The following is a 22,374-nucleotide window of genomic DNA, read 5'->3' as shown; positions in this document are numbered from 1 at the left end:
GATTTCCCATTCATGCAGTAATAAAAATAAACCTAAAGCAGTTGGGTTTGGATGTACACCATGCCACAAAGCTCGAATTTATAGAATCAGTATATTCTGACTTTTAACAGCGTCCAGCTGCATCGTCTTCTTTAAAATATTTAAAAGCTGTTATAACAGCAAAGTCCTACTTTCAGCTAGCTAAGCGCTAGTGCACAGCAACAGGTGGGGGAGGGTCTAGTCAGCATTACTCTATTGCCTTTTTTATTTATTTATTTTTTTTTACTATCAACCAACTGGGTGGTTAAAGAGGGGTTTGTGTTAAGAGGTGTTTGATAAGGCAAGGAAAAGGCTCGGCTTCAACAGACAAATTTAAAAAAAACAAACATCAAAGGTAACATTAGCGTCAGAGCGCGAGTAGGTAGTGTGGAGTATTGTTGGCTCTGATAGTATGTTTACACAAAGACAAATGAATGCGGCTAATTAAACCTTTGTTTAATTAACCTGTTTTTTTTAACCTTTTTGAAGACCTGATCTAAACAAACAGGAGCATCACTGATTATTACATGGTAACAAGGTGCAAATATTACAGATTATTACATCTGGTTTGGATTCGCTTTGATAATTTCTGATTCCAGCTAATGAAGGATCAGAATTCATGTCCTATTAAAATCTCAATATTATAAAAGAAACATGCGAGAACAATTTTTAAAGCAGAAATTTCAAACCCACAATATTGGTATTCAGTTGTGAAAGGATTTCGTGAAACGTGATATGCAACAATATTGGTAAAAATGTAAATGATAAATAAGAATTTTGAAAGTTTTAGATTTCATTCATATATGGGGAAAGTAAGAAAATGGAATTAAATATTTATGAATTTCAGTGAAAAAGTTGTTTCTGCTTAATGTCACGGTCACTACCCAATCCATACCGGCAGCATGATCCGTAACATCAGCTCATTTGCACATAAGCAGCCAGATATACATCCAGGTTTCCCTGTATTTCACTTTGTAAAATAGACCTAAATAAAGTTTTTCCTTTCCTGAAAATAGTAAGCATACTAAACTATAATGTGTTGAGGGTTAAAAATGTATTTTCTGCATTAAAATTCTGTTTTTATCACTTGTCTGTACTAGAAATGGGATCCTATTCTACTTCCGGGAGGTAACTTTTTCTGCTTTTGTGTTAAACATCAATTTAGTCTTTTTAAGCTTTATTTTTTCCTTTCATGTTTACATCAGTGAGCGTAATCTTAAGAAAGAAAAAACTAAAATGCAGATAAACATGGTGTAATCATATTTTGCTGCACTACTCTGAGTCCGATGATGACGTCAGAGAAAAAGTTTAAATTTGAAAATGTAAAAAAAAAAAAAAGATATGTATCAGCATTTTTCTTTTTGATTTAAGGATAGAAAATAGTACTTTTAGTACCATGATTACATTATTTATGGCGACCTGGTAAAAATCTGCTTGCACATGCACAAATGAGCCGATGATGAGGATCGCGCTTCCAGGACGGATCGGGTAGTGACAGTCATTCATGTGAAATTTGCAGTGTCCTTTGCAGCCATGTTTACAATCCAGCAAGAGGGAAGCCAGAAAACATTATGGCTACTGAATACATTTTTTTTTTTTTATTTAACGGAAGAAAAACTTTTTTTAAAGGGATTCATGTAATATGTCAAATAAAAATGGTTTTTCATTGGTCTTAGATTATATTCAAAATTGGAAATAAACCCTAGATTTGTATCTGTTGTAATTTATTTTAATCTTTTATTTTTTAGAAATTACTAAAATATAGGTATCTTTGATGATATTCTAATGTATCGTTATAAACCTGTAAGCTCTAAAAACTTCAATGCATCTTTGCTTGGTGTCCTCCACCTAAACATGCAGACAGAACTACATAAAGCCTGGATGAGTCATGGAAGCCTTTCTGATGAGAATTATTCCAAGTAAACCGTCACATCTCTAATCTCCTCTCAGAGTTCATTCAGGCCTGTTGCGCCGTCTGAGTCCTGCTGCGGGTTCTGCACGGATTTCCTCAATGTTTGTCTTAGACAACGAAGCAGACTCAAGCTCAGGCGGCTTCAAGCATTCCATGTCGTCTTCTGCTTTATCATCCATCGCCTCTGCTTCTAAATCTTCTTCTTCGCTCACAGATTCTTCTGGCTGGAGCTCCATCATCTCCTCCCCCTTTGCTGCAGCCTTGTCTTTGTCATCAGAAGGCGGCCCGTAAACCTCAGGAGCTTCTACACTGTCTGTGTCTGTAGCTGTTGAGGTCTGACTGGCTCCAATGGATTCAATCAGCTGATCCAGGTTTCGACCTTGTGAAACATCTAAAAGGAAAAAGAAAAAAAAAACAGCAGAATAAGCTTTCAAGCTGACTGGTTTTGGTTTTAGTCTTCATGTGCTAACAAACCACATGCTTTAATGTAAAACAGGTATGAGATAGTACCTGGGTCCTGCTGATTTATTGCAAATTTAAGTCTAACCACAAAGAGAAAGGCTGTCTTTCATGCAAAACTAAAACACGTAGAAGCGAGGCTGCTTGGCCTGAATTCAAACATTGTGGTTGAGGCTTTCAACCTCCATCTGCTGCTACAAGTCTGCAGTGATCCAAGATTGATCCACTGAATGCAGAATACTTGACCAATTTGCCTCCAGGTTGAAGTGGAAAAAACCAGTATGGACGTTTGTTTCACAGGCTACATTCTGCTATAGTTGAGTCTAGTGCTTCATAAAAATACTCTTACCTATTTAATTCTTTCACATTTTATACAATTACTTAATTTTACAGATGTAAAAGCTGGTGTCTTTTGGGTTTTGGATGATCCTTGTGATTTAATCAATATAAATTACTTGGTGCATTCCTTCCTTAGTGAGTCATAAAGTTCTGCAGGGGGCTGGTAAGGAGCCATTCCTTTTAATCTGATGTGGCAAACCAGGACAAAACAAGCAACACTGGAAGGAAATTATGTCTGTTTTTTTTCTCTAAAGTGCTTTTAGAGTATCAACTCTTTTTGCAACCACAGCGTTGCTGACTGCTCCTACCTTGGAAGACCTCAGTCATTCGAGATGGAGAGCATCTATTTTCTCACTTTTTGAGTCTTGTCACATTTTCTCAGTTGGATTTAGGAGTCCAATCCGAGTGTCACAATGTCTCGACACTCTGCCTTAATGACGTCTTTATGGGCTAAACCTCCTGCTTTTCCTCCAGGATTAGCAGTCATTTACCTTTTCCACACCATACTGATCAGCTTTCCTGACTGAGCTGAGGAAAGCATCCCCACATCTACATGCTTCCACCACCTTGTTTCACCATTGAGGTTTTAATGAATGCTTGGGGTCATGTGCAATGTTCATGTCTTTCTTTTCTCCAAACCAAGCCTTTAATATGTTGGCTAAAAGATACACTTTGGTCTTTTCTGAACAGAGCATCTCACTTCTACCTGAAAATATTTGAAAAACTATGTGTCCTCCTTTCATACATGTATAGATGCTATTTTCATTTAAAAATAAAATACCAATGCTATACATTTATATTTTGCATGGATTGTATGTGTGTAAATATTAAGTTCATTGGGGTCCTTCAGATCGGCTAGTGAAATAAGCTCACCACTGCCGTTGATGGGCGGACAATCCATTCCCCTCTTCTTCATCAGGTAGCGGATGGTCTGAAGCTGTGACATGATCTCATTCTTCTGATCCTGGGCGACTGATTTCACACTGCGCAGGTAAAGAGATCCGAAACTGAGAAAACCACAACAAACATACAGAAGTGTACAGCATGCAAACCACTACTGATTAAAGTGGGGGTGAAAGTAAAATATCAAACCATGTTTACTTACAATAATAAAATAGTTTGATTTGCTGACAGATGTCTTACATTGAGTTTTATTCATGGAAGATGTTACATATTAACAATGATCTTTTAACTTTAATTGTTTACGAAAACACAGAACTGACATGACTGAAAAGTGTTACAGAGAGGCTAAATGTCACTTTAACAGAGAACTTTCTTATATCAAAAGAAGTATCTCACACCAATATAAACATCTTTAATGCTGTTAGATTTTGCGCTAGCTCTTTACTTCCATAAATTTCTCATTTTAAGTGTCAAACGTTCTAATAATAAATCAAGAACTCTTGCAAAGCGACATCATCCTGCAGGATAAAAAGATCTTTTTTTATATACTTTCCTTTTAGAAGTAGTGTTTTTATCTTGCTTTTTTAAAACCCATTTTTGTTGTTATCTTAGATGGTTTTAAAAATGTGGATTTGAACGAGGTGAAGAATTCATTTTATTGTAAATCAAGCAAAGTTTGACTTACTAGTGATTTAATTCAGCGAAAAATACTCTCACACACACACATACATATATATATATATATATATATGTATATATAAAGAACAAAAATTGTGACCTGTTATCTCAAAAACAAGTTTATAGCTTGAGAATTACATGTTCTTATACTTACTTTTATTTAATTCCTCGGCAGCCTAAGAAATTAGGTTTATTACTATGATGCGTAAAATTAAACTAATAAGGGAAAAGAAAAAAAAGGAGACATAACACCAAACATGTCAACTAGAAGTAAATTAACTGCTATCAGACACCATGTGGGCCGTAAAAGGTTCTCTTTGAACAGCCCTGATCCTGTTCTACCGTAGAAGGTTACAGAACTGGAGCTTCTTTATCAAGAGGCATCTGTTTGTGCGTCACGCCTCACCAGTTTGTGAGCGGGTCCAGCTGGGTGAGGATAGAGTTCAACATCCTTTCTGTCTGTGCCAGCCTTTGTTCCAACTCATTTAATTGGTTCTCTGTGTAAAACAAACAGCGGTGATTATAATCAGCGGTAACCAAATACGCGTGACCAAAGCTCAAAGCCAAACTGGGAAACACACCTGCCTCTGCTGACTTTTTGGCCCCTTTAACAAATTTATCCTTTTGTGCCTTATTATCTGATGACTTGATCTGCAGCAGAAAAAGCAAATAAAGGTTTTTAAACATATTGTTTCCAGAGCTGCAGAACTCTGGAGCGTGTGTCAAAGAAGTATTTACCTTCAGGAACTTGTAAGCTGCAAACACTCCCACTCCGATGGCATAGAGGGGCATTAGCGTGAACACGTAGCCTTTGTTGGACTTGTATTTGTCGCTCTTCATCTCCTGCTCCATGCGTTTCTTCATCTGTTGGATGTTGTCAGAGCTCTGATGTGAGCCTGGGGAGTTCAAACTGATGGGCTGGCCCCTGGTGGCGCCCGGACCTGGACCTATAACATCAGGAAAAAAAAAGAGATGATATTCCAGAGCTGTACCAGCATGAATCGGCCATTGCTAGAAAAACAAAAATGAGCAAGACGTCTAAATTGAAAAGGAGTAAAATCGTAGTTTGTGAACCCAGATATACAGATTCTTTAAAGCGTACTACAGAGCATTTAAATGTGTTTTTTGCCATGATTTCTTCTTTTTTAAGTTTTTTGTAAAACCTTTTTACATATCCGAAAAGAATTACCTTAGTAAATTGATAATAAATATAAATATGTCAATTAATTATTCATTTCTCAATCAACTTGACTCTATGTGATAAAAGAATCCATCTTATCAACAAAACAGAAATGACTTAAATACAAATGTATTGACGACATGAAGTAGGCTAGGCAAAAAGAAAGTAAAAATGCATGTCTAAATTTGATTCATGAGTAGAGCAGAATTGTATGTTTTCGAAGCTGTTACTGTATATTAGCTATGTGATAGCATGCTATCAGATTGATGAAAGATTTCTGGATATGGACTGGATCTTTTTGTCTTTTGAAGTACTCTAAGGTGATATTTGAGGTTACTGATGCAACACAAATGAACTCAACCCCACATCTCACCAAACTGTAATGTTTGAATACCATGCCTTCATGCGAGAAGCACGTGGTTTCCTGCAACAAGGAAATATTAAAAGGACTGAAATACATATGGGCCAGTGTATTTGTTTTGTTCAGCTGTAATGAAAAATGTTGAGGTATAATCAGTCAGCCACAAAGCAAACTTAAACATTTTCCCCATTGTTTGCATGGGCAGTTATTGAAATAGGATCTTCAACTGCTAGATCAGGAGATTCGGGGGCAGGAATGGCCTCAAACTTGTAGAATTACAATGAAATATGCTGATATCCTGTCTTTTAATGAGCGTAACAGCCATGGAAACTTTTAAAAATACATTTACTTTCTTATTTGCACAGACATTAGGGGTGTGCTGTGAAAATGTGAACCCTGTGCTGTTCAGGTTGTCAAAGCAGGCAAACCCGTAAACCGGCTACAGGCCCCGACAATATAGAGCAACCTTCATAGCCCAAACCACATTTAGGATTTGAGTTTAAGGGGCAGAATTTTAATTTGAAGTTTAAATACAAACATTTTTGTTGGACTTAAATCTACCGCCTCGATTTAGGGAACTTAGAAACATTTTCTCTCTTTTAAGAATTCTTAGCCAAAAAACAAAACAAACAGAACAGAGCCTGTGAAAATTCAAACAGAAACACATTAGATCTCTGGGAAAATTGCATCAGAACCAAGTAAAATATTAAATAAAAACTCTTGCTCTCAGTTCTTTCCATTTAAAGATAACTCATCTCCCCTTGTGCCCTCCCCCACTTCAACTGCAGCTTACCTTCCATTTGTCGCTTGCTTGTCTTTAAATATTTGACAAAACTGGACATAGAAAAAGGAAATGTAAGATTGGTGGGGTTACTCTAATCCGATTAGCTTAATGGGTCTGTTTCATAAATCTAATCAGACTTTCTGCACAGCCATTATAGAAGTATGTAAGTTGCAGCCATAAATAACAACAAGTACAGTAAAAGCCATTCTCATTCCAATTAAAAAGCCACAAGGCTGAGGGCAAACGATTCGTGCTGCTAATGCCTCATTTTCTGAATTATTCATAGTTTTCATCATCCATGTGGTTACTTTTCCCAGAGACAAATGCATTATTACCATTACTCCCAACATGTACGATATTAGACATTTCAAAATGAACATGTTTTACATGGATTCAATGTGAAATATAGACAGTAAGCAGAGTGGTAGTTTTCCGTTTTGTTACAGCTAACCGTTTTAAATGTGTGGCAAGCATTTCCCTGCTCTGTATTTAATCTGGCATATGTTATGATACAAAGCACATAACATTAAAATGTTGTTTTTAAAGAGAGAAAATTAGCTTATTGGCCATGTAATAAGCTCACTAGCTTAGGCATAGTGAGCTTATTGCATGGCCAAGATTCTTCACTTGAGTCTGCATGACCAAAAAGTGAAAGAGCTGATAATAGAATTTTAACTCCTATAATAAATTGGCTTAGACAAAGTCTGGATTTACAACAATTTAAAGAGTTTTGCAACTAGTTAATAGATTTCAGGTGGACACTTTCACAGTTTGTTTACAAAGGGCTTGGTCTGAACTCATCATTTGAAAACAGCTTATCGTGTCTACTAACTTAATATTTCACTAATATCAGACTGACAGAAACACAGATGAATTCTGTATGAGGACTAAAACTTCAAAGAGCCCAAACTAGGTTAGACTGCTTTACCAAACTAAATAAATATCCCTTAATAAGTTAAATTTAAAAACAATATCAGCACCATGGACAGCAGCACTCAGGATTTCCGGTTTAAGGTTTTCATAAGCTTTAAAAATCCAATTTTCTTGGAAAATACCTACTTAGAAAACATTAATCAATAACAACTTTTTTATTTACTAAGTTTGTTGTAGTTTTTTGTTGTTTTTCCACATTTTTTATTCGCCAAGTACTTAATGTTACATTTAAACATAATTCATTGTTCCCGTTCTTAGCTGTTGTATAAAAGCACCACTGCCCTGACATAAGAGCATTTTAGAGTTCCAGTAAAGGAGGAGGAAATATACAACTAATACACGCAGGAAGTTATAAAACCAAACACAGGCCACGGAGACACAGACAAGACAGCAGCGTCCTGGAGAGAAACCCAAATAAACACAAAACCTAAACTCCTCACCTTTTCTGTTGAAGCGAGGGTCATATTTAGTTTCCTTCGCTGTGCCACCGCCTACTCCAAATAACCTCGGCAGGAGGACAAATGTAAAGAGCACCGCCGTGAATGCTAGAGCTGCTTGTTGTGATGTTGATAAAACCATCGCTACTGCTGCTGAGAGACAGGCGACCAACGACTGGGACCAACAGGCAGCGGCGAGCCGCCAAAAAGAAAAAAAAGATAATAACACAAATACGCAAGATAAATGGACCTAGGATCAAAGATATTCTGAGGATAGCAGGATTGACCGATAGACAATCTGCTCTTTACCGCTTAAACGCCAGTTATGATGCTCACAGCGCAGCTGCTAGCTGCTGTTAGCTCACTGGGAGCACTTCCTTAATTCAAACCTTCGCAATAAAAGCTTCTATTTCAAAATAAATCTGGAAGGATTAAAGATTTCATAATAATAATAATAATAATAATAATAATAATAATAATAATAATAATAATAATAATAATAATAATAATAATAATAATAATAATAATGGCAAATATTTTCATTCAGTGCGAAGTTTTTTTTTTTTTTTCTGACAGGAAAAGGCATCATACAGTTGTGACTATTGTTTCTGTAAAAAAATAATAATAATAAATATAAAAATTCCATATTATGCTACATTTGAAAATAAAAAAATATAAAGAATGACACCCCCAGAGCATGTATTTGCAATTTGGGTGGGCAGACAGCATGTACCAGAAATCTCAAAAATTCAGTCCCCTTCTAAAGAAGCTATTTTGGCTTTCCTTGCACCATCCTCTCAAAGGGTAAGGCCCCACACAACCTGCTACTATGAAAACAAGTTAGAGTTCTTAAAGATAGTGGAGAGAGGAAAAAGGCCAGAGACTGACTGATTGGCTGCTACAGACCGCTCTGGACAGCGTATTTTCCCTTATGACATCATTAGGGGGGGTGCTTTTTTAGACATACCATTTTGCAAGGGTGTAACTTTGTGTTGAAAGTTGGTGCGAACGGCTCATAAGGAAAGGGAGCTACCTGCGCGACGCCTTTTTTTTTGTTGGAAAGGATAAAGCCAAAAAAATGTGAATAACATTTATCAATTTAATGCTTACAGTTGAAAACATAACTGTTACAATATTCACTTATATATTTTGTGCAAAACATATCACATAAATCTAAACAGACAGTACAAATCAAAGAAATCAAATAAATATATCAATTTTGTAGAACATTTATTGACGGTCAATTTTAGGTCACTTTTTAAAATTAATTTACTTTTAAACCAGGACTCGGACAAGATCTTATGGGGCCTTAAGCAGAATATGGCTCTGTTCGAAAACCTAGGACGCATCCTTAGAAGACCGGATTTGAAGACCGATTACGTCATAGCGCGGCGCCGAGGTCTGGTCGGATTCCAAGAGTCCTCGTTATGCGGCCTTAAAATGCGTCCTTCTTTTTGCCCGATTTGAAGGACGGGTCTGATGTATCCTCGGTATTCTTGGATATCCCAGGAGTCATTGCGAGACCAAGCAAGCCGTGATCTGAGGAAAGGTTACTTGGCGCCGTACAGTGGTGAAAATTGGAAGTTCAGTTTAATATAATACAAGTCATTTAATAGTTCCGTCTGAGATTAATGAAAATAGTTGTTTTAATGGTTACTGAGTCAGATATGTGGCGGTAATGTTTGATTTATCTAAAGGTTTTTATCTGTTACTGTGTAAATGGGTTTGGCTGTAATTTAAGGACAGATTCTAATATATTTGCAGGGTGGGGACTATAAATCTGATAGGATTTTTATCTTTTTATTGCTGTTTTGCACAATATGCTTAACTTCGTATTTTTTGTTGTTGAATATTAGAGATTTTGCAGATATATTTTTTATAAATATATTGTTTAGATTTACTTATATCTTTCTACCCCTTTTATAGAATAGAATAGAAAATCCCTTTATTTTCCCACAATGGAAAAATTTACAGCAGCAGAAAGATTATTGAAAATTGTCACACAAATGTGGACCTTAGAAAAATGTATAAGAATAACATAATAGGGAAGAGTTAAAATATAAACAATAAAATACTGTAAAGTGTTTAAACAATATAAAACTGGGGAATAAATAACCAATATGCAGCTATGGACATTTTTACAGTAATGGATATTAGAAAATAGCAGCAGCATCAGAGATGTGCAAAATGACAGCAGCATTTTATTTAACTGACTAAGGTTTCTATCATTACATTTGATTTTATTTGTTCCTGCTCCCGGTGGTTGGAACCTTTATTCCACTCTGGATTCTTGTGAGTGTAGTCTTTGTTCACTTCACAGTAAAAAAGAAATAAATAAACAGTTTTGAAAACTTCTGTATTCATTCTTTTCCTGCTTTGTGTGTCAACGTTCACGGTTGCTAAGCAACAGAGCATACGGCGGTAAAACCCGCCGAAGGGTAGACCTGGTCGAATTTACAGCCAAAACTCTTCCGGTCTCCTTATTTTCAAGAACTTCGAAGGATCCAGTCTAGGTAGACCGCGTCCTTGGAGGACTCGTCCTAGGTTTTCGAACAGAGCCTCCGATTAAGCAACTCCGTCTTTCTGTCAAGAACATCCACCAGCAGGGTATCCAGGGGGGGATTTACCATTAGGCAATACTAGGCAGTTGCCTAGGGCCCCAAGTTCCTGGGGGCCCCATAAAACTCTGTTTACATGTATAGTTAATACAACTATTCCTTATTTGTGCACATTAATTATGTTTTTGATAAAAATCCTTTGGCTAAAATGCCATCAGAACGCTGATAAATAGAGAGGAAAAAGGGACAAGAAGAGAGGGACAAAACCTAGAACAAATAATGGATGTCTATTCTATTAACATTTCTCTATCTGTAGAATGGGTCTGTTTTATGGGTTTTCTTCTCAGGGGGCCCCCTGCCTGTCTTTGCCTAGGGCCCCAAATTTCCTAAATCCGCCCCTGAGGGTATCAATACTGATTTGATAGAATCTGGGAGAGCGGACTATGTTCAACCATCCATTTTCTTTAACCTTATCCCTCAGTGGGATCAAGAGGTGCTGGTGCATATCTCTAGCCACGTTCTGGGTGAGAGGTAATGATCCAGTCAGAAGACCCAAAGTTTCAGCCAGAACACAGAATAAGGATTTAAACAGTTTATTAAAAACTCAGGACATCAGGAGCACATCCACCATGGGTCAGGGATTTCTAAGGAGGGAGATTTAGGTTAGTGGCTTGAAGGAGTTCAAATAATGAAAAGCATGAAACCAACAAAACCACTAACCTAAAAAGAGTCCTCCCTTCAGCATTATGAATAGAGCAGATTTCTCCTTAAAACTGTTGTTGGGTGGCCAACAGTTGGGTGGCTTGGAGCACAGAGGCAGGAATTAGGTCCAGGAAGCCAGACTCAGGCTTTAGTGAACAGGGAGCTTGGCAGGAGGCAGAAGTCAAGAGGCAGAAACAGGGTCGTTGTCCAGAGGGCAGAGAAATCCAAAAAGGGCTAGGCAAAAAGGGAAAATCCGTGAAGCAAAGACTTGGTCAGGTAACTTTAAGTGCTGGATACTGCTTGCTAGTTGGTTTGCAATTATCTGGCCCTGTCTGCCTGCCACAGGCTGTCTTATAACTGCTTGAACACAGGTGAGAGACATTCTGCTGATTGCACTGCAGTGCAGCAGGCAGCAGCTGGAGATGATTGCTCACAGGGAGAGCAGAGCAGGCACACAGGCCAGAATCATAACATGGACAGGTTACCAGTCTGTCGCAGTATGTTCAACCAGCTTAAAAGTAATCAGTAATCATATTTATTATTTGCACTTTTACTAAGTGAGTTTTCTAACTCCCTTAAATCTGAAATTCCAATGCCAAAATTGTTTAAATCTTTTATCTTTGGACCCCCTGCAGAGTGACGTCACACCTGCAAGATCCTATCCTTACCTTCCTGCTAGATTTCAAAAAGCAGCTTGCTCATGAGTTGTCAACATAACACGCTAAATCTTAAATGTACGTGTACATATAAAAGAAAAAGGGGCGCAGTGCTTGCTACTGAAAGTCAACACTATGACAACTAGATAACAAGGTCAGGAAAAAGTTTTAAGTGAAGCCGGGATTAAAACAGTAGCTACAAGAAGCTTCAAATAAAAGGTGTTCTTTATGTTCAACCTAAACACCAACTCCGATAGACCATCAGTAGAGCAGGTGTTTAAATTAATCAATCACTGCTGCGAAAGCTTATAGCAGTGAAAGCTAATATACCACAGCCATCACTTAATAAACGCAAAATAAACAACCCTCTAAAAACGGAAAACTGTAATGGACTGAAAGTCCTGTTTTTTTATGTGGGAAATTATTTGCGTGTGTTTTAGTATAATTCTGATATATTGGCGCTGTTGTCTGTTTCTATGGCAACGATACTGAATGTAGAGTAGCTTAGAGACCTGCATGGGTCGAGTTTTACCAACCCGCACCCGCCCGAACCCGTTAGGATGACGACCGAACCCGACCCGTCACCCGCGGATATCTTCAATTCAAATCCGAACCCGACCCGACCCGTTGATATTTAACCCGCAACCCGACCCGTTAACACATCATAGGCTATTGTACGCTGCGCTGCACCCAGTGCCTGATTAATATAACTTTTCTGATGTCCATAACAACACACACGCATAAAAAAAAATCACCAACTACCCGCCCACACTAAAAAAATATCCGCCCGACGCCCGACCCGTTTATTTTTATTTATGTATTTTTCGCGGGTACCCGACCCGTTTAATTTTTGGCTGATGACGCCACCATCCCCCCATCAAGCTCCGATTTGATCCAAAGTGGTCTCATTTTGTAGTGCTTCGTTTGTGCTGATTTGTGCCGTTATAACGGTCATTTGTGCTGCTTGCATGTCCGATTCAAATTATATTCTCTATACTTGCAGGTGATGATCACAACCCACTACATTTATTACACATCTACAACTAATTTCACCTGCTGCTGTTTTTGTTTCAGGCCGCTTTTTATCCTGTAAATTCTTGTCAGTAATTTAGACTGGGACAAAAGTAAATTATATCTCACTGCCAACACTGGAAAGAAGGGAAGTCTTTTTAAAATGTTTCTACTGATATATCAGTGTCATTATTATGAATATTACCGAGCCTGTTTGTCCCCTTCTTATTAGATTATTTATATATTCATGCTAATTGGCAAAGATCTCTAGGGAAACGTGTTTTTATTGTTATTTTATTATTATTATTTTTTTTTTGTACTTTCCACTGTTATAAGAATACTTATTTTATACAGTGGCTTGGTTGCCCCATGCTGGAAAGGAAAGTAGTTAAATCAACAACAGCAGTTGTTGTCCGCTGTCAGAACGCCTTGGTGGAAGAAGATGTGGCCAGATGCACCGTTTGGTCTAACCACTTTTCTCAAGAAAGCAGTTAATTTCATATATTTGTTTTATATTGCAAGTTGTTTTAGCTGTTATTGTAAAATGTGTTTTATATTGTTTTGTATTCCCTAATAAAGATTGATTGCAGCGTGATTTATTGTCCCTCATTTAAAGAACTTTGCTTTAGATAGCAATGTCAACAAAGCCACCAATATATTAACCTGTCTCCACAGAAATGCAATATTGTTGTCTCACAAATGGAGAGGGGGACACACCAGCCTGAGCCTGCACATGATCAAATCCTCACATTCTGCAACAGTTATATACTTATACAAACTTCTACAAATATTTTACCTGTTACTTATATTCCATTATTATTATTCTAATATTGTAACTGTGATTTCTTTTAAGGTGGTTTTGATAGTCGTATTCACATTGTTGACCCTTATTTTCCGCACATTGAGCAGCAAACTGGTTTAAAAAAATAACTGAGATGCGCCAGAAGGATGAAGTTAGAAGTGCACAGCACGTAGGCAATTGAGTGTCATTTCAACCAACTTCTTTATGCTTAAATAAAATGCATCAAGCTTTAATTTGTAACTTATGACATTAAATGTAAGAGTTATTAAAACAGCATTGACTGTTTGGCAAATTTGAAGTCCTCACACGACTTTACAGGGAGTGATGCCACCTAGTGAGTCAGTGAACTGTGCGTAGAAAGATAGCAAATTAGATCATATATATTAATAAAAGTGAAATCCTTTAAACTTCAACATCTGTCAAACGTGATTTTAGAGCAAGGTAAGATAATAAATAATGGGAGATGCATGGTTGAATGCCATACATACAGGGCTAGCAGCCACATGGCAGTAAATGTTAGCAACAAATAAGTTTTTAGTAACAAACATGTCACGATCAACAGCAACTACGTTATTTTTAGCTAAGTTGGCCAGGGTATCCGATATTTAATTTAATACAAAGCAAACAGATTTCTCTAAATCCAAAATTCAATTACATTTTAATACCAGATTTTTTAAATTTATTAAAACATACAGTTATCTATGATTAGGCACATCTGTAGACTCCACAGGGCTAAGGCACATTTTTAAAGTTGAACTAATACTTTAAATGAAAGTTAACAAGTCATAAAAATGCTATATGTGCAATAATCAAAAAACAGACTATAATTACAATTAAGCATAAAAGGCATATTGATTTAGGGAAGAACAGTAATTTAAACTAAAGTTCTTAGTTGTAGCAGAATTCTATATGTCAGAATATTTGTATTAATGCTAATCAAATTCTTTTTATCCTTCAACTAGATGCCTCGAAAGCCATCAGTAGACAGGGATTCCCTTTTTGCAGTTGTCTGCAATTCAAAAGAGGCCATCCTTCTAAATGGCAAAATAGCCACCCCTGCTGCTGCTATTTGGACTGAATTAAGTCAGCAGCTGGAAAACAAGATGTCTCCAAAAGCTGTGTACACTTTCGTAAAGTTAAACAGACATAACATCTGGTCATGAGTTTGACTCTGGCTCTATTTCTTCAGGAGTAGGCAGCTGCTCATGTTTTCAGATTGAAGTCCCTTTTGAGGAATGGATCAAATTTCAAAAGAGCTGTGTGAGGGCAGGATGGAGCCGGCTGTATGGAGGTCAGCGAAGGCATCGGAATTGATGGACATTGGAGATCCTGAACCAAGGCACCTCCAAAATTTGGCGACCCTACGAAAAGCAAAGCAGGAGAAAAAAGATTTAGAATTAGGTGACAAAGATCCAATTCTGTCTTTGCAGTTGTCAAAATATAGCAAACACAACTGAATTTCCTTTGTGTGAATGTCCCTCTGTTGTGGCTCCCCAAGGAAAGACACTGACCTTAAAAGGAGTGATCGCTTTCAAGGCTAGCTCAACCAAACACGGTCTTGGACATTACACTGCCTACTGCCGAAGAGCTCCATGTATGTGGGAACTTTATGATGATCTGGCAAAGGTAGTGAAGACAGTGCCTGAAAATACCAAAGTACAACCACATGCTGTGTTATACACAGCAGATTGAATGCTGTTAAGAAATATACTTTGGAGGTCAGTTTTGAGAAGCCCAGAAGAGTTCCCAGTTGTTAGGACCATATTACAGTTTTAAAAAGGCGTTTTCTTTTATCAAAATGTTCAAATGTTAACATAAAGTTTGTTTTCCAAATCAGAAGTGTTTGTTCTTCTTTGAAAGTAAAAGGTTTATTACATATTCAAGGGCACTTTGTTATAGTTGATTTTTGAAGTCATACTTCATTACATTATTGTATTTTCATCTCTCTTTTATTTATCTTTTGTATTATTTGTAAAGTGACCTTGAGTGTCAAGAAAGGCGCTGCTAAATAAAATGTATTATTATTATTATTACTCCTTTTTGGTGTTTCTGCACCAAAAAATAAGCTAATTACAGTTTATAGGCTAGTAGTAAACTTTAACAAAATACAGCACTGTGGTTAGACTATAAAGTAAAACAGCATCTGTAAGGAACAATATCCAAACATTTTTGTCTGTTTAAGCTAAAGGTTCAATTAGGCTGAAGGTCCTCTCCAGTTCATTACTAGCTTCATGCGTGGAGTGGGAAATATTGTCCAACAATATATATATAGGCTTAATTAAAGAATTAGAAATTACTAACAATGTATAGCAATTTGTTTTTTATTTAATGAGCTCAGCATAAACTTAATATTAAAAACGTAGCAGTCTGCACATACAGTATTACTGGGCTGCAAATCTTAATAAAACTTTTCATTCCAAGGTTATTGTTGATAAATGAAAAAGAGCCAACATGGATGTTCTATGTAAGACACAGATACAGTTTGTTTTGAACCTGCTGGTGATGGTAAATGACACAGCTTCATAATAATGTCACTGCTTTATCAGTAGAAATACATAAAAATATGTACTGAAGAAAACTAGAAGACTTATAAATGAGGTTCAGGTGCACTGGTGTCTGCCTGGAAGGTCGGTAAAAATACTTACAGAGTGCAGCTTTATTGGAGGGCTAAGGTATACAGGTAGTAGATGCAAGGATCTTGAAGTTGGTCTAAAGAAAAACACAAATAATATCATACTAAATATCAGTAATAATCAGTAAGCATAAAGTAAGTAATCAGGCATGAAATAACATTCACCATAAAGAAATATAATTTAGCCTGTTGACACCTAGTGGTCAATCTAGCCCAAAAAACTTAACTCAACAAGATGATAGTCAAACAGGATTATAAACTCCGTATCACTGTGCATAAAGACTGAATAACAAAACATGTAATATAAACTTAAACGTTCAGGCTAAGCCCATAAAATGAACAACATTGACTATAAACAGTTAGTTAGTACTACTAAAGCTGCAGCTACAAAACTAAAGCTGCAGCTACAAAACAACACAGTTAAACAGAGGTTATATAAGGAAATTTACAACACACAAGGCATAATAAACTTACATGTCATCAGTTACACACTTGAAACATCCACTAACATGCATAGGTGACTCAAACTAACTTAGACGAGACTCCTTTGCTTTGCCGCTGACTTGTTCACTTCCGCAGCTCTCTAATAGGGGGGTGGTGACGTCACTGGCCTAAATTTTAATCTATTATATCTTAAAAAGTAAAGCAGCACAAATGTCGGTTTTAACTGCACAAATCAGCACAAACGAAGCACTAAAAAATTAGACCACTTTGGATCAAATCGGAGCTTGATGGGGGGATGGTGACGTCACCGGACAAAAATTAAAATTATTATATCTTAAAAAGTAAAGCAGCACAAATGTTGGTTTTAACTGCACAAATTAGCACAAACGAAGCACTAAAAAATGAGACCACTTTGGATCAAATCGGAGCTTGATGGGGGGATGGTGGCGTCATCAGCCAAAAATTAAAATGATTATATCTTAAAAACTAAAATAGCACAAATGTTGGTTTTGACTGCACAAATCAGCACAAACGAAGCACTAAAAAATGAGACCACTTTGGATCAAATCGGAGCTTGATGGGGGGATGGTGGCGTCATCAGCCAAAAATTAAAATGATTATATCTTAAAAACTAAAATAGCACAAATGTTGGTTTTGACTGCACAAATCAGCACAAACGAAGCACTAAAAAATGAGACCACTTTGGATCAAATCGGAGCTTGATGGGGGGATGGTGACGTCATCAGCCAAAAATTAAAATGATTATATCTTAAAAACTAAAATAGCACAAATGACCGTTTTAACTGCACAAATCAGCACAAACGAAGCACTAAAAAATGAGACCACTTTGGTTCAAATTGGAGTTTAATGGGGGGATGGTGACCTCTGGATGACCTAAAAAATTATCTTTAATATCTCTTAAACAAAAGTAGCACAAACAATATTTTTTTCTGCACAAATCTGCACTAACGTTGCACTAACCATTCAGTCTATTTGCAGAGTTTTATGACGTGGGTGGGGTGTCAGCTTCACGCAGCTGCCTAGCTGACATAACAGGGCCGGAAAAAAAGTGGTTTGAGTTTTTTTTCCCCAACGGTTCAGTTATATTTTAAATACGGTATTAACTTATTTTTACACTATTCTCTATTCTTTTACTACTTTAAGTCTCTCCTGACTAAAAGTAGGTCTTAATATTTCCACAAGTCCCTCTCACCTGCAAGTCTGAGTCCACTGCTGTCCCTGAATGGGTTAGCATTTTTGGAGGGAAGCGACAGGTGTTATGGGGAGAGGGCGGAGGGGGGTGATGGGGAGAAGGCGAGAGGCAACAGATTCTTTTTTCTGAGTTTTTTGTCGGGGTTTGTGGACGGTGAGCAGCGGGGAGAACTTTTTTTATTTTCTTTCTGAGGAGCGGCATGAATGGGGTTTTAATCAGATATACACAGCACCGAAAGCAAAATACGTGTACAAAATATTGGTGGGGACTGTCCCCCTACCGGTTAAGATTGGTGGGGACATGTCCACACCAGTCCTTAAGGAAGTTACGCCTATGCCATTTAGAGCAGAAGCTAAAAAATTAGAGGCAGTCAGAGAGTTGAAAGTTTTTTATTATCATTTGTGAATCTCATACATGTGCTTCAGAATATGTGACTGTTACAAGATGTTTATAATGTGAATTTTGTATAATATGAGACCAGAGAGAATAGATTCTTACAGGATGTCCTGTTCTCAAGTTCGCCTTACCCCATCCACATTTAATGTATTAATACACGGATTGCCTCACATGCTCACCAAAAAAAACATATCTAAAAAAAAAAATATATATATATATATATATATATATATATATATATAAACTGCACAAATTATTGAACTACACGATTATTCTGATAACCCCCCCCCCCCCCCCCAAAAAAAATAAAAAATAAAAATAAATCAAAAGAAATACCTCCTACACATACCCTGCATTTCTTTTCAACTTTCAGCACTTTTAAAGTGATGGTTTCCAAGTTTGTAAGATGGAAGGCCTCACCCTAATTTTCAGCTCCTTTCACAAATCTGTCAGATTCAAGTCAGACCTCCGGCATGGCTGCACCGAAACTTTAATAATACAATAAAACTTTAAACCAAAATATGCGAGAAATATGAAAAATTAATAGTTATAATAACTTATAACAATATCATATAAAAAGTAAAGTGAATTAAACATTGGGGCAATAGTGGCATTGGATGAAGGAGTTTGCCATGCAAAATCCTTGGGTTGTGGGTTCAAGCTCCGGCTATCAGCGTCATTGTGTCCTTGGGGAAGGACTACTGGTGTTGATCAGATTTATTAGTGGTACCAGTGTACAGCAGCCTTGCTTCTGTCAATGAGCCCCATAGCAGCTGTGGATACAATGTAGCTTGCAACCGTGTGTGAACGTGAGAATGACTGAATGTAGTGCAAAGCACTTTGTTCAAGTCTTGACTTGAAGAAGAACTATATAAATGCAGGCCATTTACAATTTATGTGTTGTTTTTCTCAAGAACGTAAATGTATGAAGGTTATATTAAATAAATTCAAATTTAAAGAATGTTTTTGAGAGGATTTATTTCTTATTAAACAGCTGCTTTTATGTCTTTAAGGACCTACTGTGGTGGACCCTGAAAATGCGAGATATAAAAGGACACAAGGCTTAGAAATAGAATGGAGCATGTGGATTTATGTTATCAAATATTATCTTAATCATTTTAAACACAGGCTATAACCTGAAATATGTTCTATTTATCATGTTTTCTAATTTAACTTGCTCCTCTTTCTTCAGTTTCTTTATTTTAAACTTAGGATGTGCCACACTTCTCCTCGTATCCCTTTAACTTTAAGTTTAGATGAAAAAATTGTGCATTTTCTTTATATTATTTCATTGCTTAGGTTTTTACATTTCTGCGACATATTATATACCCCTCTCGACTCGGGGTGTAAGTAATAATCGTTTTGTATCGATGCATCGATCCAACAGCCAACGATCTGATGCATCGACACGTCAGCAAGAGTATCGATTCATGTTTTTTTTCCTGCACAGGCTTTCAGAATCTATAAAACAGGGGCATTATTATTTTTCAGTGAATGAGGTTTTCATAGGCCTAGGTGGAGTACAACTTTGCTACTTCTTTTGTTTGCTGTATTTACTCAATTAAAATGCATAATGGTTTTACAGCTTTCATTGATTTATTTAGAATTCGAAACATTGTCTTGCCTGAAAAAAATTAACACATTAATCGAATCATATCGTGTTGTATTCTTGAGTATCGAAAATAATCGAATCGTTGGGTCAGGAAATTGATACTGAATCAAATCGCCATGGTGGGTGTGATTTACACCCCTTCTCTTGACCCCGCTTGGGATTAAGTGTGTCAGAAAATGGAAGGATGGACATACTATAACATTATGTCTGTGACAAAAAAAGTTTCATTGACCTCACCCCTATACCCACCACTATAGAAAGATAAAATTATGGAAATAAAAACAAACAGTGAAATCTGTCACTATTACTTTACATTGAAAGGTATTTAACACATAAGAAAAGGACAGCTAAGGGCAGTGTAGTTGATGGAAATATTCGCTTGAGAATCAGACGCACTAAAAATGCTTTAAGAGTCCAGTATCTCTGGGAGTCACCTATGAGAACTAGATAACAGAATCCTCCTGCCACCGATCAAGAACTTAGAAACAAGTGGCCTGCGTGTGACAGGAAGGGCAAGAATAAACCCACTACTGTCTGAAACAACCTGAAATTTTTCAGGAAGTACAAAAATAACCAGAAGAAGGGATTTAGAAGAAGTGGATTTAAATGAATTTCTCAAAAAAATACTCATATAATTTACCACACATTTGCTGGTTGCTTAAAATGTAATATCCACTCAGAAATAGGGAATATGAATTTGTATTTTCTATTTCACTTCCAACTGGTATAAATGGCACCTATTTTGCAGGTAGCGTCCTTTTTGGCCAGCAGAGGGCAGTCTCACCCCTCGTCCAACGCCTCTGGATACAAAAAGGATAATGCTACGTTCAGACCGGACGCTGCAAAAGCAGCAAAATCGCGTCTGCTGCTTAATTTTTGCTGCTTGTACCAGTGAGTTCTGACGCGCGGCTGAAGCAGCTTTGCTGCTCTGGCTGCGCGGTGCAAAAGTGGCTCTGACGCGCGTTGGGCGGAGCTTCAATATCCTTTCTCTGCCATGCAGCTATATTTGCTGTGATCAGTGGGAATAAAGTAGTTTTAATATGTTTTTAAGTGAGAATATAGACCTGAAAACTTCATCAGTGCAGTCAGTTCATCCAGATTACAATCCTGCCTCCCAATGTTATTTCTGTCGGAGCCGCTCAGACCTCCACATACCGGCGGTGCGCCAACAGAAGGAATCCCTTCTTCAGCAGCCTCTGGCCGGGTCGCCTCCTCGCGGTTTACCGCGGCTGCTGGTAGGTGTTTTTCATCTAAATAATCCGATCTGCAGGCACCAGAATAATAAAAGCGAACATATTCTGCCGGCAGATGTATGCATTTTAAGTTAAAGCTGAAGTCTGTAAGTTTTTAAAAATCACTTTTTTGTCATATTGGCTAAAACTGTCCCTATGCCCAGACAGCAGTACATGTGATATGTAACCTGTGAAAAAAACTGCTTCAATTGGTCCCGCCTACTGCCTGTATTGCAATCTGGAAAGAATAATTCGGGACGAGACAAAACAACCAATCACAGCCAGAGGAGCGTCTGATGGAGTGTCAATCACAGCTCACACACGCTGAATCCCGCCCCCCCCCTTCTGGTCGCATGCGGCAGCCGCGCAGATGCTGTGAGAGGGGTGGAGCTTGGAGGTGGGGCATGAGTGAAGCAGAGAGGGTGGGGGAGTGGCGTGAAACCTGTTTTTCTTCAAATTTTCAGTTGAAGTCTGCTCTCTCCTCAATGTTGCAGACTGCAGCTTTAATTATGCGTTAATAAACTGTTTAAGAGGAGTAATCAGAGCGGTCTGTGTCATCAGCGCTGTGTCTCTCTCCCAGCCAGCTCCCAGATCAGCTTTTCTGATTGGTTGACGCGGCGCGTCGAGCAGCAAAAATTCAATTTTCAATCTCGAGCAGCAACGCGTTTGCGGCGCGTCACGCGCGTCAGATGCTTAAACGCGCCCGATGCGCTGCTTCAGCTGCTCAGACGCGCTGCGCCTGCTGCTCAAAACGCGCCGCGGGACCTTTTGCTGCGCCTTGACGCGCGTCAACCATTGACTTTGCATGTAAACTCGCTGCTTCTGTCGCGCCAGCTGCCCCCGGTGTGAACGCAGCATAAGGGCCATTGGACAAAAAAAAAAAAAAAAATACAAAAACGACCACAATAAGGAAGGGCCATTCAGTTCTTATTTTAATCTCTAAATTCTGAGTTATTCTATAAATAAGGTGTTGGGTCACAAACTGCGGGCTATATTAAAAGTAAGACTCCCCTCTGCTGGCCAAAAAGGAAGCTGCATGCAAAATAGATGGCACCCATTCCGAGGGAAATAAAGGAAAGAAAAAAAAAAGATAAAAACAGAACATTCATAAT

General features: G+C 37.7%; 1 protein-coding gene and 1 long non-coding RNA gene across 2 annotated transcripts; both read right to left on the bottom strand.

The window, feature by feature from the left end:
• Positions 1 to 1,758: 1,758 nt before the first annotated feature.
• ccdc107 (coiled-coil domain containing 107) lies at positions 1,759 to 8,146 on the bottom strand. Its single transcript, XM_038275892.1, has 6 exons — positions 8,008 to 8,146; positions 5,048 to 5,256; positions 4,891 to 4,960; positions 4,716 to 4,806; positions 3,602 to 3,711; positions 1,759 to 2,321 (listed from the first exon to the last, which is right to left on the bottom strand). The coding sequence occupies exons 1-6, from the start codon at positions 8,144 to 8,146 to the stop codon at positions 1,972 to 1,974; spliced, it is 969 nt and encodes a 322-aa protein (XP_038131820.1). The 3' UTR covers positions 1,759 to 1,971.
• Positions 8,147 to 15,099: 6,953 nt separating this feature from the next.
• On the bottom strand, positions 15,100 to 16,949 carry LOC119777091. Its single transcript, XR_005279872.1, has 3 exons — positions 16,840 to 16,949; positions 16,379 to 16,442; positions 15,100 to 15,375 (listed from the first exon to the last, which is right to left on the bottom strand). It is a non-coding gene; the product is annotated as an uncharacterized LOC119777091 (long non-coding RNA).
• Positions 16,950 to 22,374: the final 5,425 nt, after the last annotated feature.

Source organism: Cyprinodon tularosa, unplaced genomic scaffold (assembly GCF_016077235.1).
Source record: "Cyprinodon tularosa strain WSP-4 unplaced genomic scaffold, ASM1607723v1 ctg1213, whole genome shotgun sequence".
NCBI lineage: Eukaryota > Metazoa > Chordata > Actinopteri > Cyprinodontiformes > Cyprinodontidae > Cyprinodon > Cyprinodon tularosa.
Note: the sequence above shows the minus strand (reverse complement) of the source record. Positions and strands in the feature narration are given on the sequence as shown.